Below are 19,694 nucleotides of genomic sequence, written 5' to 3'. Positions count from 1 at the left end.
CCAGGCAGTGGGGGCTCTTCCCCTAGCCAGGTGCCTTTCCATTTGAAGCTTGAAGGGGACACCCCTGGAACTGTCCCTCCGCTCCAGCCTGCTAGTCCTTTTCGTCTCTGCTGCCCTCAGCACTGCTCTGCTGCCTACAGCAGAATCTGTGAATAGCCCACAGCAGTAGCTGGAGATGTGTGGAAAAAGCCTCATTCATTCATTCATTAATTCATTTATTGAGACAGGGTCTCACTCTGTCACCCGGTCTGGAGTCTGGTGGTATGATTACTACTTACTGCAGCCTCAACCTCCTGGGATCAAGCAATCGTCCCACCTCAGTCTCCCAAGTAGGTGGGACTACAGATGCATGCCACCAGTACTGGCTAATTTTTTTTTTTTTTTTTTTTTGGTAGAGACAGGATCTCCCTGTGTTGTCCAGGCTATTCTTGAACTCCTGGGCTCAAGTGATCCTCCTGCCTCAGCCTCCCAAGGTGCTAGGATTATAGGCATGAACCACCACCACCTGGCCAAAAAGCCTTTTTAGCAAACACAAGTATAACTTGTAGTGTTGTGGAAATGTGGTTTGAGTAGTTCCAAGAGCTTGTTAGACCTTGTCATTCATCTTCCACTCCGGCAGATGGGGGAGGCTTTGGCACTAAGGTCTCCTGCTTATAACGGAGGGAACCCTCGCTGCAAAGCAAATGGACCTAACCAAGGCACTCATAGCTCAGTTTTTAGCAGAACTTGAAAATTCAGCTCTGGCTCCAGAACGGTCCCTGATATTTTCCAGCAATGCCTACCCCAGGGGGTGACGTGATCTCCTCCTTAGTCTGTCGCAGGACTTCATTGTGGATGGTCACGGTGTCCAGTGCCCAGCCTTTGTGGGCACGGGTCACTTCTTGCCTCATCGCTGTGAGGAAGCCTTAAAGAAAAAAAGAAGAGATGTTGACGCCTTGTTGCAATCCACTTTAAAAACAAGGAGGAAGCAATGTTAAGTGTTATTTGCTTATCAATCTCCAAACTACAGGCCCATCTCAAAAGGAGTTGAGGCCAAACCCCAGGGGAGACATTTCTCTCAGCGTTTCGTTTCTGTGGGGACCTGCAATGAGCTAAATCTTTCTCGCCTGTTGACAGCAGGAAAGCAGCACCCTATATGCTTCAGGCTGGGCCTTGGTTTGAAACTCTCCTGGGATTTCAGCTGCTCAAGTCTTAAAGGCTTTTAACCCAGTTCTAGCTCATAGTCTCTATTTGAAAATACAATATCGGGGAATAAGATCGGAATGGTGAAATATTCTGAGAACAGCATTCCAATTAGACTTGAATCAAACCATTATCAAGCTTCTATTTGCTATAATGGAACAATTTCATTTAGTCTAGAGAAATAAGGCACAATGCCAAAATAGAAAACCTGACTTTCAATTCGACCAGACAGAGCAATCACCCTGGAAAAAAAAAAAAGCGACATGTTTTAATGTGCATAATACAGTGATTTTAAGACAATCTGCAGTTCCGTACATTGTGGCTTTTCTTTAAAGCTAATATTTGCAAACCATGCCATTCAATTCAATAAGATAAGCCTTTCTTGGAGAGTAACAATCGACTTTAGAAAAAAATACCCTAAACTTCAAAACGGACTTCGAAACCTTAAGAAAACATATTTGTGACCTACATATTTTATTTTGACCTTCCTGTGAATATTAAAAATCATAAAGTTCTCCAGTGAGAAAAATTTTGGAATGTGCATGTGCCTACTAGATTAGTGAGCTCAGAGAACCAAACCAGCACATACCAACGTATGCACAAAACAACACAAAGGTAGTAACATTTTACTGGGTTTGAATGGGAGTGGGGGGAGGGGAGAGATGCCAGGCATAATTATAAGCACTGAGTCTAGATCTCTTGGAGTTGGAAAGAAAGAACAGGTCCTAGCCTGGCTTTACTGAGAGTCAAGTTCTCCCCATTATTAAATGAGACACTTGGAGAGGCACTCATATGGTCATGCTTTCATTCATCTCTCAAACCTTGCTGAAGTGGCCACCATGGCCCAAGCCCTGCACTGTGTGGGATGACCACAGAGATGAAGAGTCCTTCCATGGGCCCCACATTCAAGAAGCTCAGTGGCTGGATGTGATGACGCATGCCTGTAATCCCAGCACTTTGGGAGGCTGAGGTGGGCGGATCACAAGGTCAAGAGATCGAGATCATCCTGGCCAACATGTTGAAACCCCACCATCTCTACTAAAAATACAAAAATTAGCTGGCCTTTTTGGCGGGCACCTGCAGTCCCAGCTACTCAAGAAGCTGAGGCAGGAGAATCACTTGAACCTGGGAGGCAAAGGTTGCAGTGAGTGGAGATCAGGCCACTGCACTCCAGCCTGGCAACAGAAATAAGAAGCTAAGTCTGGAGGGAATGTGGAAGGATGCTGGACATTGACACAATGTTGTCATTATAAACAAAGGCGTGAACAAAGTTAACTACTCAGGAATCAACTCAGGGAAAGCATAATTGAGAAAATGACGTGGAAGGTGACTCTTGAGAGCTATATAGGAGTTTGCCAGATGGGGTAATTCCAGGTAAGGAACAGCACATGCACCTACACGCATGGCTGGCAGAGGGTGGAGGCAGTGACAGCAGATAAGGTTAGAACGAAGACAGAGGAGTGATTTTTCAGGGTCAGAGTTTGGACTTGATTCTGTAGATAGAAGCCACTGAAAACTTAAATAAAAGTTCACATCGTTTGGCTGTATTTGCATCTTGAAAAGCTTACTCAGAGAGCCCCCTAAAATAGGATTTTGGGTGACAAAGAAGGGCTTTTGCATTAACCCAAAAGAAGAGTCGACCAACCAACCAAAGCAGCTGAGTGAAGGACTTTCATAGAAGATTCCTGAAAAGCTATCGTTTCATGGAGCCAAGAGTGCATAGGAGGAAAGACTCCTCCTAGGAGAGTTTTATGATACCAAATGTTAAGTACAGGAGGCCAGAGATGTAGCAGAAGTTTGCCTGGCAGCAATTGCCGGTCAATGCCTGTGCTCTATGTGGAGTCACTTGAGGGGACTGGATCAGCATGCGATTATGTTGACTTCCTTTTTAAAATTATTTTAGAGACAAGGTCTTGCTATGTTACTGAGGCTACTCTGAAACTCTTGGGCTCAAGTGATCCTCCCACCTCAGCCTCTTGAGTAGCTGGGATTACAGATGCGAGACGCTGTGCCAGGAAACTTCCATTTTAAACATTGAGGCTCCCATACTTTAGTAGTAAAACATTTTGTGTGTTTTTCAGTCAAGGGTATACATGGCCAAAATAATGAAACCAATTCTCCATTCTAAGGCACTTCATGAAAATATCATTTTCACCATTTAAGTATGCATCCATGTATTAAACACTGTATATCCTAGCAGGGTTATGTGAACTTGGAATTAAATCAGCCCTATTTTATGATACTTTAAGATTCATTACTGATCTATGAATCTACAAGGTCAATATACAAGGTATGAATCCTGGTCTTAACCATTCATTTGCACAAGTTGAATAATAGAATTTTTCTATAACATTTAAAGTTTCAGCTAGACTGCAAATTTGACCTCACTCCTTGTGGCATTCAAGACAATGTCATAGGTGCCAGAGAAGAATAGAGATGGATTCTAGCTTATGTAGCACATCTACTTCAAAGACTTCAGCCATCATCAGAGCTCTGAAAAACTCTAGTGTGAATAAGGAGAGACTATTTCTTGTCTTCACTCTAATGGGGAGAGGCACTCCCTAATGGGAATGATGTTGGCCAGCTGGCTTCAACCATAAACCTCCTAATGCTTAGGAATGCCGGGAGGTAGACTCCAGAACATAATTATGTTACCTTGTACTATTAAGAAAGGAAAATGTTAAATATATTTGCAGCCTGGGAGTGGAGGATAGGAAACGTTAATGGGCCATTCCCATGTTCAGAGAACATAGAGAAGATACATATTTTTCAAGTCTCCATGGTTTTGTTTCTGCTTCCTAAAGAGAGCATGATCCTTGTGGCACTCAAAGGGTAGCGAATCCAATGAGTTGTTCATTATTGAGTTTAAAAAATGAATGGCCATCTTTCTTGTAGACTGATGACAAGTCTAACGGAATGAAAAGATGGTTTTTTGAAGCCTCTATAATTTTTAAAGACTATTGATACATGTTTCTTTATAAGGGCTTGAAATCAGTACTTTTGTTTTGGCACAATTTAGTTTTGATAATTCCTAAACCAAATTTTAATCATCAGTGGTGAAAAAAAATGATTCATATGTTTGGCTCCAAAGGGAGAAACAAAAAGTTGGGGAAAGTCTTCAACAATAGTAACCTTCTGTTCTTCATGAGATTAAACCACACACATGAAAATGGGCGAGTTGATTATTTAAACATCTGAGTTACACGTGGCCTAAGTCAGATGCTTAAAAAAATTCTTCCCCCTCAAGCCGATAAAGCATAATGAATTCTTTTTTTTTTTTTTTTTTTTTTTTTTTTTTTTTTTTTTTTTGAGACAGAGTTTCGCTCTTGTTACCCGGGCTGGAGTGCAATGGCGTGATCTCGGCTCACCGCAACCTCCGCCTCCTGAGTTCAGGCAATTCTCCTGCCTCAGCCTCCTGAGTAGCTGGGATTACAGGCATGCGCCACCATGCCCAGCTAATTTTTTGTATTTTTAGTAGAGACGGGGTTTCACCATGTTGACCAGGGTGGACTCGATCTCTCGACCTCGTGATCCACCCGCCTCGGCCTCCCAAAGTGCTGGGATTACAGGCTTGAGCCACCAAGCCTGGCCAAGCATAACGAATTCTTAAAACATTTGTCAAGCTTGTTCCTTTTTAAAAAAAATCACAAGTTTAAAACATGTATCTAAAATACAATTTATAAAATGCTTACTCTGCCAATTTCAGAGGCCACAGTGCAGGGTGGGATGGGGGTGGGCAGCTGCCCACTACATCAGCAGAGCAAGACTGCAGGGGTGCGGCCCTCCCTCCCACGCCCTTCTGTTCAGACACCCACGGGGAACATGTGCGTCCCTGGGATCACAAGACCAGAAAATAAGACCCCAGAGGTTTCTTGAGTCTATGCTCACCAGAGAAGCTGAATGCAGCCATGTCAGCCCATGGCTGGCATGGGACAAGGCAGGGTATGGCTGAGCTGGGCAGGGCCCAGCTAGGCAGGGTAGGGCAGGCAGGTGGGCTCTGGAAGGGGCTGATGGTAGCAGACAGGGTATTGCCTCCTCCTGCCTGCAGGTAGGAAACACCCGGACTGAGTGGGTTGAGAAGGGTTGGTCACCAAGCCTGGTCCCCCAGCTCCCTCAGTTATAGGCTGGTATCAGAGTAGTGGCTCATGGGAAGCAGTTAGCTGGAAGGTCTGAGGCCTGGTCCATGGGGTCAGGGAAGAGCTGGGGGAAGAGGACAGTACTGTGAAGGCAGATTAAAAGGTAGCAGCATAGGGTTTCTGGCCCCCATCCCTCTGGGGTTTTCCAATCCAAAGCCTGCAGCCTACTTTAAAAAGAGAAGAAAAGCACTTAATGAAAGTTATAGACAACTACCCCCCACCACCTCCTACACACAAAATCCAAATTGTTTTCTCATCTCCCCTCTGGCTTCCTCCCAATACAATACAGTTTCGTGTTTTCTTTTCTTTCTTTCTAAAAATTCCCTTTTAAGCTAGGATTACACTTTGGAAATTCAGGTCTAAAGTAACACTTGTTCTGAGTTCATTCCTATAATAGTAGAAATCCAACAGTTCAACACACTCATGGCTGGTGTTTGACTTGTGCAATCAGTTGGCTTAAGGAAAGCTGAAGAGTGCTTTAAATGTCATTTCATATAAGGTCTTAGAAAAGAAGAAAGAAATAGCTAATCAAGAAGATTGCTCTTCTCAAATTTGCAAGGAGTTGTTTGGTATTCTGCAATGATTTATACTAAAAATAAGCACCGTTTCTTTTCTTTAATAAATGAACTGGTCCTTATGCAATAGGCCTTAGGCTGTGCTGTATTTCCTGTCTAATCAGTCACTAAGCTTGCCAGTAGCATCTTTGAAGATGAGGAGAAATGATGTTCCTGCCATGAGTTTACGACAGGCAGTTTTTCCCCCAAATGAGAAGCAAATGTAGTTCATTGGTAAATTAAACCAAAGGTCAGAAATCATTAAACGAAGATAGGGTTGGTCAACCCAGTTGAATAAAAATGCACCAAGCACCTTTCCCAGTTCTTTGCTGTAAGGCAGGGACCTTAAACTGCTGAAAATCAGAGGCAACCAGGAATCTGCTAAAATTCCCAATTCCCAAGTCACACAGCTCACATAATAAAGTCAGAATCTCTGGAGGTGGAACCCAGGTACCAGCTTCATTTTAAGGCAGGGCTTCTCAGACCTTCGTGTTCATGGGAATCACCTGGGGAGGGGGATGTACTCAAAGTGCACGTTCCGATTCAGTGGGTAGGTCAAGGGTGGAGCCTAAGATTCTGCATTTCAATCAAGCTCCCAGGTGATACTGATGCCGCTGGCTGGTGGCCCACATCCCGGGTAGCAAAGGTCCAAGGTCAACGTTCTGTTCTCATTAGAATGACCAAGGGAGCTTTTAAGAAAATTTATTGCTACCAAAAGTGTAACAATAGCTATTTCTCCACAGCCATTGTGCCATTGTGAAGGACAGTGTGGCACTTCCTCAAGAATCTAGAACCAGAAATACCATTTGGCCCAGCAATCCCATTACAAGGTATGTACCCAAAGGAATATAAATCGTTCTGCTATAAAGACACACGCACATGTATGTTTACTGCAGCACTATTTACAGTAGCAAAGACATGGAACCAACCCAAATGTCCATCAGTGATAGACTGGAAAAAGAAAATGTGGTACATATACACCAGGGAATACTATGCAGTCATAAAAAGAAATGAGATCATGTCCTCTGCAGGGACATGGATAAAGCTGGAAGCCATCATCCTCAGCAAACTAACACAGGAATCGAAAACCAAACACCACATGTTCTCACTCACAAGTGGGAGTTGAACAATGAGAACACATGGACACAGGAAGGTGGACACACACCAGGGCCTATCAGGGTGTTGGGAGGGCGAGGGGAGGGAGAGCATTAGGACAAATAGCTGATGCATGCAGGGCTTAAAACCCAGATGACAGATGCAGCAAACCACCATGGCCCACGTATACCTATGTAACAAACCTGCATGTTCTGCACATGAATCCTGGAACTTAAAGTAAAATAAAGAAAAAAGAAATTTGTGTGGACTCTAGAGGGCTTGTCCCTAGAGATTCTGATATGCTTGTTCTGGGGCCCCAGGCAGTAGAATGTGTTAAAAGCTCCCCAGGTGATGTTACTGTGGAGGCAGGTGTGAGAACCACTTCTCTGTAAAGAGCTCTGCAGACAAATCATTGACAGTGACAATCACTGATCCACAGTTTTTTTGTTTTGTTTTGTTTTTTGAGACGGAGTTTCGCTCTTGTTATCCAGGCTGGAGTGCAATGGCGCGATCTCGGCTCACCGCAACCTCCACCTCCTGGGTTCAGGCAATTCTCCTGCCTCAGCCTCCTGAGTAGCTGGGATTACAGGCACGTGCCACCATGCCCAGCTAATTTTTTGTATTTTTAGTAGAGACGGGGTTTCACCATGTTGACCAGGATGGTCTCGATCTCTTGACCTTGTGATCCACCCGCCTCGGCCTCCCAAAGTGCTGGGATTACAGGCTTGAGCCACCGCGCCCAGCTCACAGTTGTTTTAAGAACAAGTTTGGCAAGTGGGAAGAGTACAAGCACAATATTAAGAAGACTATCATAATACAAACTGACTCTTTCCAGCACCCCTTGAGACACATACCTTCTCTGAAATGACTCTAATCTAGGACATAATTGGCCCCAGTAAAACTTCAGTATACAACTAACAAAGGATGTAAAGAACCTCTTCAAGAAGAACTACAAACTACTGCTCAATGAAATAAGGTAGGACACAAACAGATGGCAAAACATCCCAGGCTCATGGTTAGGAAGAATCAATATCATGAAAATGGCCACACTGCCCAAAGCAATTTATAGATTCAACGCTATCCCCATCAAGCTACCAATGACCTTCTTCACAGAATTGGAAAAAAACCACTTCAAACTTCATGTGGAACCAAAAGAGAGCCCTCATAGCCAAAACAATCCTAAGCAAAGAGAACAAAGCTGGAGGCATCATGCTGCCTGACTTCAAACTACACTACAAGACACAGAACAGAGGCCTCAGACACCACACATCTACAGTCATCTGATCTTTGACAAACTTGAGAAAAACAAGCAACGGGGAAAGGATTTCCTGTTTAATCAATGGTTTTGGGAACACTGGCTAGCCTTGTGCAGAAAGCAGAAACTGGACCCCTTCCTGACACTTTACACTAAAATTAACTCCAGATGGATTAAAGACTTAAACATAAGACCTAACACCATAAAAACCCTAGAAGAAAACCCTAGGTAATACCATTCAGGACACAGGCATAGGCAAGGACATGCACAAGTATGTTCATTGCAGCACTGTTTACAATAGCAAAGACCTGGAACCAACCCAAATGTCCATCATCGATAGACCAGATAAAGAAAATGTGGCACATATACACCATGGAATACTACACAGCCATAAAAAACGATGAGTTCGTGTCCTTCATGGGGACATGGATGAATCTGGAAACCATCATTCTCAGCAAACTGACACAAGAACGGAAAACCAAACACTGTATGTTATCACTCATAGGCAGGTGTTGAACAATTAGAACAAGTGGACACAGGGAGGGGAGCATCACATGCTGTGATCAGTAGGGGGCGGCTAGGGGAGGGACAGCAGGGGTGGGGAGGGTGGAGAGTGATAATGAAGGGAGAAATACCAGATATAGATGATGGGAGGATGAAGGCAGCAAACCACCTTGCCATGTATGTACCTATGCAACAATCCTGCATTATCTGCACATGTGCCCCAGAACCTAAAGTACAAAAAAACCCACAAAACTTCAGTATAAATGGGAGAGTTGGGACTATCTGTCTTAGCAAGGTTGGGATCAGCTAAACCCACCATGTCCCTCATTTAAAAATGTAATTCCCTGCACTGAACTACCTTTTCCTTGAGCTAGTTTATTCTTCCTTTCCCTTTAACCAACCTCCCTCTTCTCCCCTCTCTTCCAAACCTTTCCACTGTTCCCTCTGTTGACAAACTCTCAGATTTTCTACCTTTTCACAGGACATTCTTTTCACCTTCCACCAGGTTACCCTGGCTCAACCTTAAAAACCTGTCCTTTCCAACTGTACATCCACTCTTTATGGGAATTTCTGCTGCATTGACAACCATAGCCTCTGGCCACATGCCCCTCCTCTCACTGTCTTTGCCAGATACACATCTGCTCCCACCCAGTAAGCACTCTGACAATACCTGGGTCTCTCCGGTACCCCATTCAGCATCCTGACCTCTCAGAGCCTTGGCCTCATCATTTTTTATGACCTTCTCCTCAACCCCACCCCTTTTCTTCACTTCCTTCCCAGTTTAGTTCAGATCCATCCTTTTCATCTCTTGCCTGGCAAAACAGCAATCCCAGATGAATCCAAATGTCCCCTCTCTCACGTCTATACCAGGCTGCTGAATAAAACCAGAAATCGTCACACAGCCACCATTAGCACAGTTCACCATCGAGAGCCTCAGCAGAATTCTCAAAGCCACTCCCTGTCCCCTCATCGGCCCTCTTTCTCAAACTTCTGCCACTCTTTAAAAATCTCTCCACCAACACCTTCTTGCTCTCAAGAGGACCTCGCCTCCTTCTTCAGACAGAGAGTAGAAAGCATCAGATGAGAACGCCCTTAACTTCCTGCCAGCAAGCCTACCTATGCTCCATCACCATGAGCATCTATGCCCCTTCCTTCCTTATTACTCTTGTTACAATGTGCAAGGTGTCACCTGCCTAGAGCACTTCACTTGTGAGTGCTGTGTCCACCCCCTCCTGCCTCTTTTACCTCCTCCCTCAGATTGCTGGGCTCCCTTTCCCTCCCTCCATCCCTCTCCCAACCCCCTTTCTATCTTTCTTTCTCCTTCCCATCAGTATTTGAACAAGTTCAAGCCACTCCTATCACTAAAAGAGAGAGAAAGAAAACATTTTATTCTTATACCTACTCCGCCAACTTGCTTATCCTCTTTGCAGCCAAATGTTTTGAGGGAATATCCATACTCACCCCATCTCCATTTCCTCATTTCACTCACGCACCCCAAAATCAGACTTCTGCACCTCTTTACCTATTCCACTGAGACTTCTGCCAGTGGTCTTCTTGTTGAAAATCCATCCGGCCACTTTTGGCCATACTTACTCTCTTGGAGCCCCTGCCACTACTTACTTACTACTCTCCCTCTCCTTGCCTTCCACGACACTCTGCTGTCCCAGTTTCCCTCTTTCACACTGTTTGACGTGAGCAGCCCACTCACAAGAGTCCAGGTGACCTGGAGGATGGTACACAAGCACATTCAGCACCATCCTGGCAAGGATGGCTTGGGAGGAAGATGGGCAGACCATAGCTCTGGTGACATTCACAGGAGGATGAAATTCCTGCCTTGGCAGGTGCAAGTGAGGAGTGAGCATGCCACAGTGGGACACTGGATAAGTCGGTCATAGGCCAAGGTCATCAACAAGGGGGCCGAGGCCAAGGACAGAACTCACAGAAGAGCACACAAAGTGAGCTCTGAGGTGTAGGAAGAGGTCCAAGGAGGGGCATGGATGGAAACCAAGGCAAGAGAGTTGCCAGAATTGGTATTCTAGCTCTAGTCAAGGGCAATGATGTCATCAGGGAGGTTGTTAGATATGAGGGCTAGGGGGAGAGCAGTTTCAGTACAGTTATGGATCCTGGCCAGATTATAAGGAACTGAGCGGTTGGTAAGCAAGGTAAACACATTCAGAGACTGGAATTACAAGAGATGTGGTTGTGTCTAAGGCCAGTGCACAGAAGCCGCTTACACAAAAAGTCAAGGAGGACAGGTTGTTACTCACTCAGAGGCATTTCTATAGTTCTGTGATTTGGAGACAGGGCAGATTCATCTTATCACTCATGCTGAAGTTTAGGACCTTGAGGTCCACTCAACTAGATTTCCCAAGATGTTAAGGGTAGCTCTCATTCATCAAACAGCAGCACTGAGACATGCTTGGACTTGCTACTAGATTAGAAGCTATCCCCCCAGTTCCTTCCAATCCTAAAATTCCATTAGCCCTTGGCACAATTTCCCAGCTCCACAAACGGCAGGCTTTTATAACTCTTCAAGACAACCATTCAGAGACTGTAGCTAGTTGATGATGTTTCCCTGAAAACACACACACAGGCAAGAGGTTGTAGATTATTTTTACAGAAATGCAAGATAACAGGACAAAAATGATCCATCTCTTTGATCCAACAAAATTGCCTCTAACTGAAAAATCTTGATTTGCATTATGGAAGAAATTGTCACGGACATCTCCCGCAACAGGCTGGCATGGCTTGTCAAGACACTGAGAAAAAATAACAGAAAAAAGTGGGCGCAGTTTGGCATCTAAACGGCATCAAGCTCCAGCTCAAGCTGAACATTCGGAAAATAACAAGACTGCATGGTTCAATCCATTACAGAGGTGTGAGACCTGGGGCACACACTCAGCCTCTGCCTCCACTTCATCAGCAGCCCCTGTGAGTCATACCTAACATCAAATGGCAAAGCATGGCTATCAATTAAGATGTTCTGAAAGGCAGTCAATACCCTGGCTTGAAGTCAGGTTTATTTGCAACTCATATTCTTTGGGTTTAAACACATCCCCACACACAGCACAGACATGTGCACACGCTTGCAAGCTCATGCACCAGAATCTAAATCATGTTACATGGTGCACCAAAAAGGTGCACCTATGGGAAAAAGAGACCAAGGCCGTCCTTTGTGACCCCTGAGAAAAACAATTTTAAATAGCATGGGAAGATGTCCACTGACAACAGCTAGGAAAACCCAGTGAAGGACAAAGATTCCCCTGGCCTGAAGAACCCGCTGAGAGACAAATCCACACACAGAAAAAAGCTGCACATTGAAAAAAAAACTGTCACAGGGTCACAGATATGGAGAGTTTGACTATTCTAATCATCCAATCTAATTGCCACAGGGTTGAGCTCATCAATTGTTACAGAAATGATTGCGAGGGGTGCTGAAAATGCCAGATGAGCTCCACAGTGGCTGACTCAGCCTCTTCAAATATGACAGACAAAATATCAGGCCACCCATAAGGCAAACAGCAGTGCTACAAACAGCAGAAGCTCGGGTGCTGACCAGGGGCAAACGAAGGATGCCGCTTGTCCTTGGGGTAGCACGGACCTCAAAGTTACTTAGGGCTGTGGAGCAGCCACCAGAGGGACAATGAAGGACACACACTAAACAGTATCAGACGCCACATTACATTATAAAATTAAAAACATTAGCAGTCATACGTGAATAAAACCTTTGCAGGTGTTCTATGGTCTTCTTTACGGTCCAGGCGATTTTGATTACTGTAAATACGTTTGTGATGAAACTATGGCCTTTATGCAAACTGCATTGTGTTTTACTTAAATGTGTAAGGGTTTTTTGTTTGTTTGTTTGTTTTTAAAGCCATTTACTTAAATGTTCTGAACCAAAGGAAGAAATTATTTCATTGGGGAAGACTGGGTTAAAGAACATAAAACCCAGGAGATACATTCATGTTGGGAAATCAATTGCTGATGTCCAATCGTGTCCAGCAAGGCTTCCAGTTGGAAAAGACTCTACCTGTTTGCACACTGCCTGGGAACATGTATGGAGTTGCTGTAATCTTTGTTTGCCAGATTTGGCCAAGTGAGGTGGAACAGAAAGTAAGTTTCTGTTCTCATGGCAAGAAAACGAAAGAGAGCAGTGAAGTGATAAGCATGCAGGAAGAGCTGACTTCCAGTCTTTTATGCAACTAACACAAAGCAGTCATGGATAACGGTATGAGTGTGTTTGTGTGTAAAGGGAAGGATGTGTGAATAAGTTAGGGCTTTCCAAGACATGGAGAGACCTGAGAGAAAGAATCAAAGTCTAACATGACAGTAGAACTGAAGAAAAAAGATTAGTAATATTAACAAATGAAGGCAAGTAAGGCATTAACTAAATTGTGATGTATTAGTCCCTTTTCACACTGCTATAAATAGACATACCTGAAACTGGATGGTTTATGAAGGAAAGAGGTTTAAATGGGCTCAGTTCTGCATGGCTGGGGATGCCTCAAGAAACTTACAATCATGGCAGAAGGGGAAGCAGGCACATCTTACATGGAGGCAGGAGAGACAGAGTGAAGGAGGAACTGCCAAACACTTATTAAACCATCAGAACTCGTGAGAACTCACTATCGTGAAAGCAGCATAGGGAAAACCACCAGGATTACAATTTGAGATGAGTTTTGGGTGGGGACATAGAGCCAAACCATATCATGTGAATCTACATTTGTATTTCTTTAAGTATTGTTCCGGTTTGTATCATTTTTAACAAATAGTAAAATTTAAAGATTAGTTTATATTAACGCTTTGCTTTTTTAAGTTACATTTTGAATGAAAAAGAAAAAATAACACTGAAAAAAATTATGTGCGTTCGTGTCTATGGAAAGCCAGGGATGAACCAACCCCACTCCCTTGGTTTCTAAATTTCAAAAATACACTCAATAACCTCACACCTTTGAAAATCATTGGTCCTTACACCTCTCCCAACTCCGAGTCTGCCAGCACACCTTTCCGCTGCTCCCTGCCACTCTGCCCTACCTGCCCCTCTTCTCCCTCTTCGAACGCTCTGTCTTGTACCTTGCCTTCAGCCTACATTGTCCCTCCTTGCTTTCTCAGAGAATCCTATTTAATCACTCCATCAAATCTGTTCCCTCCTCAGTCCACCTGGTTAAGGTCCCAAGTCTTCGTCCTTGAACCTAGCAAGAATCTCATTGTGCTGAGCCTCCATACTCCAGTCTATCACTTGCCTTCTCCTGGGATTACCTTCTGATATACAGCCCCAGCCCCTGAGGCCCTGGAAGACTTTTCATGCTACAGCCTCACTCTCCACTACCCTCAGCCCTGCTCCTGGCCACACTGGTCTCCCTGTTCCCCTGAACAAGCCTTGTTTTTGCTCAGACCTCTGCCTGGAAAGCCCCTGCTCTTTTTTTGGGCATCCTTGCAAACCCTATTCACCGCTTTCTGTATGAAGCTCTTGGCAGAATTTCTCTCTCTGTCCTCTGGGCTACCGTGGCACTTAGTTCTCATACAGTGGGGCACTTATCACATTACATTAAGGTTGCTGATGTGTCTGTCTTTACCAACCAGATTATAGGCTCCTTTAGGGCAGGAACCAGGTCTCAAATCTCTCTCCACTGAAAGTACCTAGCAGAGGGGCTGGCAAATGGAAGGTGGTCAAACAATCCTTATTAAGTTAAATTCTATTTCTTCAGGCTCCCCAGCCAGAAATAATCTGGTGACAGCTTACTCAAATTGAGGCTCATATGGAGGAAAGAGGCTCATACGTAGGCACACAAAATCTGAGAACCGTAATAAAAAATATTCCTCCCTCAGTTCAATGGAAATTCTGGGAGAAAAATAGATAAGTGAAACCTGGGAGCTGCCCTTTACAATTTAAAAGCTACAACTTTATAAAATATTATGTATAATTTGATACGTTCATAGAAATCACCATGGTTAGTGTTACAAATTTAAATATTTTTAAGGTATTGGAAAATGCATAAAGTGAATGAATGTACATACACAGAGGACAAATGAATGCATATTTTTCATATGTAATATGGATCAAAGTATGCTTTATACAAAAAAAAAAAAAAACCTTAACAAATCATCAGTATAGAGCAAACTCAAGGAATTTTCACCAAGGCAATGCAGCCACATAACCATTATCCAGAGCAAGAAATGAAACATTCCTGGGCCCCAGAAGTCCCCTGTGACTGTCAGTCTGTCTGTCTCTCTATTTTTTTTTTAGATAAAGTCTCACTCTGTTGCCTAGGCTGGAGTGCAGTGGCATTATCACGGTTCATGGCAACCTTGATCTCCCAGGATCAGGTAATCCTCCCACCACAGCCTCCCAAGTAGCTGGTGCAAGCCACCACACCCAGCTAATTTTGATTTTTGTAGAAATAGATTTTCACCGTGTTGCCTGGGCTGGTCTTAAACTCTTGGGCTCAACAATTTGCCCACCTTGGCCTCCCAAAGTGCTGGGATTACAGGCATGAGCCACCACCTGGGGCCCTTTGTGCCTTTTTCTAATCACTGCCCTCCTTCTACAGTCATTATCCTGACTTTGAACACTATAGAGCCATTGTGCCTATTCTTACTCTCTGTATAAATCGAACCATACCTCACGAAATGTTTTCTGTTTGGTTTCCTTTGCTCAACATTATTTTATGAGATGCATCCATATTGCTACAAGAAGCAATAATTCATCCCAAATCTGAAAGTGTGAATGTCTCTAAAATTTTATTACAAATGTAGCCATAAGCTGCTGAACCATAAGGAATTCAACATGTCTTCATTCTCACCAAGAATTACCTAAAGTAAATCTATCCATATTTTAGTAAGACAAAAAGGTGTCATGTTTCTGAACCTTACAAACTCTATGACATCAAGCCATTAACTTTCTCAGTAAACATTTCTAGAAGGAAGGAATAAAAGAAGCCGAATTATAAAGCACTCTTTCAGGAAAAAAGAAAAAGAAAACTAAAAAACTGAGCAGGTGGGGGGAAGACCCCCTGAAGTTCTCTGAATACTTTTGTCACAGTCATTTTTGAAATCAGTCTAATTTTCTAAACCCTGGGGAAAAAATTTGCAGTTTTGGTGCTTCATTTTTGACAGTTCACAAACATTTAAAAACTATAAGTTAGGGAGAAACTTGTTTTTACTTATTCATGTGTCCTAACCCCAGAATGATGGCTTGCCGAAGTTGGTGAAAAGAAAAAGGAAGGGTTTTTGCCACCACATTGTAAAGAACTGATAGGAAGAGTTTCAGACTGAATCTGTAAAGCAAATACAGAAGAATTATTTGTGTTCTTTTCCCTTTGAAAGGCTACGTGCAGCACCCAGCAAGCTATGCTTCCATGTTGTTTTATATCATATACATTTATCACACAATGCTACTATCCAACAACACACAAATTCCAAGTTTGCCGAATCGCCTATGAACACATACCTTGGGGATTAAAGAAACCAGTCATCCAAAACACATTAGGCCTCCCTTCAAATATCCACACAGAAAACTGAGCATTTCTTTCCAAAAGTTCAGTGAACCAGAAGCCCAGTGTGGAGGAATCCCAAGACACTCTTTTCCAGAGCTGAGGTATACGAGCATCATACATGTTGTCCAGGGCATCTCTCAGGTTCTGGAGAAGAAAAAGTAAAAACACATGAATAAGAAACATCAACAAAGAAGGAAATGCCTACTGATGTAATAACAGCTCACCTCACTCATAATGATTGTTCCTTCAATGGCCAATTTTAGATCACTCAGGCTACTGCGGAGTATTGAAATGACTCTTTGCATTCTGTCAATTTCTTGTCTAAGAAATATGTTCATTGAATTAAGATGTCCCATCTTTATCAAACGAGATTTCACCTAAAACAAAGTAAACAATGTGATGAAGGAGATTTTATCATCTGTCATTTCTCTTCCAATGACCTCTTCTTTCTCATTTTTTTTTCTTCTTCTGGATGTATCTCTACCAACCCAAATGAACTCTAAAATATCTCTTGCAGAACCAAACTTGCCATTAAATTTCCCATTTCCTTGGTTTCAAAAACTACTGTTCAACTAAAGTGATTTTTATTTCCTACTGATTGTACTCAGCTGATAACTGAAAATGTACTTTAAAGAGCTGAAATAAAATTGTACCTTTTTTTCCTTTCACATGATTAAGTAATGAGTGTCAGTTAAATATTCTTTTTGCAATTTAACCTTCATAGGAATATAGTGGAATTTTTTCTTCATTATGCTTGCAGAGTTAATAGAAATGTCACAAAAAGTTAATACAGCAAAAATCTTCACAGAGCAGTTACCAATAAATAGGATTAGCTATAGTTTCCAAAGATCACTGTTGCCTTAGCTATGACGGCTAAAGAGTTTCCTAATCTAATCAATGAGAATATTTGATTTTGTGGAAAAGCCAGTTAAATATCTGTCATTTTTTCCTTTTGATGTAGCACTTATTGACCATTTTGAAGAGATCAATACAAAAGTCTCTGGTTGTGGGAACAATAAAATACGACGATTACTGGAAAACAAGCCAATACCATATACACATTTCAATCTGGTGACATTTGCCCAAGAAAAGATTGACTACAGATACTGGCAGGAACTCATAAAGGGATCTGAACTTTCTGCTGGCCACAATCAAAGAGATGCCAGAATTGAAGGAACAAGGATGGGACAAGTGGAGTGGGAGAGAACTTCAAGTGGGGGATCAACCCGAAGGACCACAGGAGGCCAGGAACTGCAGGATTCTCTGCCAGAGATGCCCCCTGTCCCTCCTAAGGCCTGAAATGTTAGAGACTGATGGGCTTCAGAGTCATTTGAACTGTTCTCCTCCTTTTATAGAACAGGCCTCTAGCATGGTGCAGAAGTTTCCTTCCAGCAAGGGACACCTCTGTTTACTGCAATTGGGTTGTTTCTAGTGAGCAAGAGAGGAAGAGGGAAAATGCAAAAAAAAAAAAAAAAAAAAAAAAAAAGGAGATATAACACCGAGCTCAGATATAAAATAAGCGGCCTGAATAGGACTTCTTATGCAGGTGGGACAAATTACATTAAAATCACAGTCAAGTGTGCCAGTGGAGGTCCCTAACTCAGTCTGTAGCAACCTTCAGCTACTCTCCCGAACGCTTGGTTCTAGAGTCTACATTTTTGCAGTTTCTAGTGCCTCGTTCTCACCTGCATCCCAAGTCCTTCAACCTCCAGTGGCTCAATAGCATATATATATTATATTTACACACACACACACACACACACACACACACACGTAAAATTATATATATATATATAACATTATATATATACATGATTCCCTTTAAATCAATCCATCTCAAGAGTGGAAATTCACTCTTAGGGAAAAGGAAAATTATAGAAATACTTTCACAATCCCATTAGTAGAAAATAAAGTGCAGGTATTGACTACAATGTCAATTCAATAGCCCAGGTATCTCTAGTATATGAACAGTTTCAAACAAATCCACTTGACCTGCTTAGAGTTTTAAAAGGAAAACTTTACTTGTGATGGAGACATGCTTAGGAAAACTTCAAACCCTAGAAAATGTAATTCTAATACTGATTTTGAGTATAATTATTGTTCCATCCTAAAATTGTCTTTTTATTAATAAAATTTAAGACTTGTTATAGTCTTACATAGCATTTGCATTATGTTTCTGGGGCCAGGTAGTTTTTTCTACAATAACGTAGCTTCATTTTTATATTTTGGTATAATTATATTTTAATTTACAAAATTCACTTTATAGCCACACATTCAAGAGCAGATCTCTTCTACAAAATAAGACACTAAAAAGTAAGTGATTTTGGAACAGCAAGAAGTTTTAGATGTTTCTTAGTACAAACTCTTTCCTATATAGGAATACATTTAGTTACATCCCTGATGCTAAGTTTCTGCTGAAATGATTGCCAAGACAGAGGTCTTGTTGGTGAAGTGGCCCCAACCAAGACTGGACAGCCCAAATTATCACAAGGTCTTAAACCTTTCCCCTGGCAACAGCAGCCCTGTGATATAGTCACATAGAGTAAGTTTTATCTCACTTTCACATGCCAGTATTAAAAATCTTTGAAGGCAAGTATGCTGCCTTGTTTTTTTTTAAAGATCACATCAATAAAACTATTTGAAAGTATATATTTACAATATTTATCCATTTAAAAATAATTTTCTTGCCTGGGTGCAGTGGCTCGCACCTGTAATCCCAGCACTTTGGGAGGCCAAAGCAGCAGGATCACGAGGTCAAGAGTTCGAGACCATCCTGGCCAATGTAGTGAAACCCCATTTCTACTAAAAATAAAAAAAAAATAGCTGGGTGTGGTGGCATGCACCTGTAATCCCAGCTTCTCAGGAGGCTGAGGCAGGAAAATCACTTGAACCTGGGAGGCAGAGGTTGCAGTGAGCCAAGATTGCACCACTGCACTCCAACCTGGGTGACAGAGCAAGACTCTGACTGAAAAAAAAAAAAAAAAAAAAAAAATCCTCCCCTTACTATAACGACCCCTACATGAAGCTATTTATTTCAATATATTAACCAAAGGTCTTGGTACCTATCTACACAATGGAAACAAGAATTATTTTAAGAGGCAACAAAACACTTTTATTGTTGGGACACTCGTTGCATGCTAAAACTAGTTAAGACTGCAGGTTCTAGAGTCAGATCACTTTGTGTTCAAATTCTTGCTCTGCCACTTAGCTTCGTTTCTGCTGGTGCTGTCCTGGGCACTGAGTGTCATAATGTGTATGGAGCACTTAGGACAGGGCCTGGCTTGTAATGAGTGCTCAAAAACACAGTTACTGTCCCATGCGACCCCATTCTAATGAACGGATAAGTGTGGTTCTTAGAAAGCTTCAGATTGGTAATGGGGTGCTTATATGAATAATAATATCTCCAATAGGTATAATGTTATACCCTAATCAATGAGTTTCAGAAGTGATTAAATACCAGTGGAGTAAATGA

The 19,694-nt window shown here is 42.5% G+C and overlaps 1 protein-coding gene across 1 annotated transcript in view; it reads right to left on the bottom strand.

Annotated features, from left to right (window-relative positions):
* The window catches only part of DNAH8 (dynein axonemal heavy chain 8), a 313,022-nt gene that overhangs the window by 2,279 nt on the left and 291,049 nt on the right, over window positions 1–19,694 (bottom strand). Inside the window, exons 89-91 of the mRNA XM_039467518.2 lie at window positions 16,447–16,599; window positions 16,177–16,366; window positions 783–904 (exon numbers count right to left, since the gene is read on the bottom strand). Coding sequence (XP_039323452.2) covers window positions 783–904; window positions 16,177–16,366; window positions 16,447–16,599 — 465 coding nt within the window. The remainder of the gene's footprint in view (window positions 1–782; window positions 905–16,176; window positions 16,367–16,446; window positions 16,600–19,694) is intronic.

The sequence above is a fragment of the Saimiri boliviensis genome, chromosome 4 (genome assembly GCF_048565385.1).
Source record: "Saimiri boliviensis isolate mSaiBol1 chromosome 4, mSaiBol1.pri, whole genome shotgun sequence".
Taxonomy (NCBI): Eukaryota; Metazoa; Chordata; class Mammalia; order Primates; family Cebidae; genus Saimiri; species Saimiri boliviensis.
The sequence above is the reverse complement of the archived record's forward strand: the minus strand, read 5'-3'. Positions and strand labels throughout refer to the sequence as shown.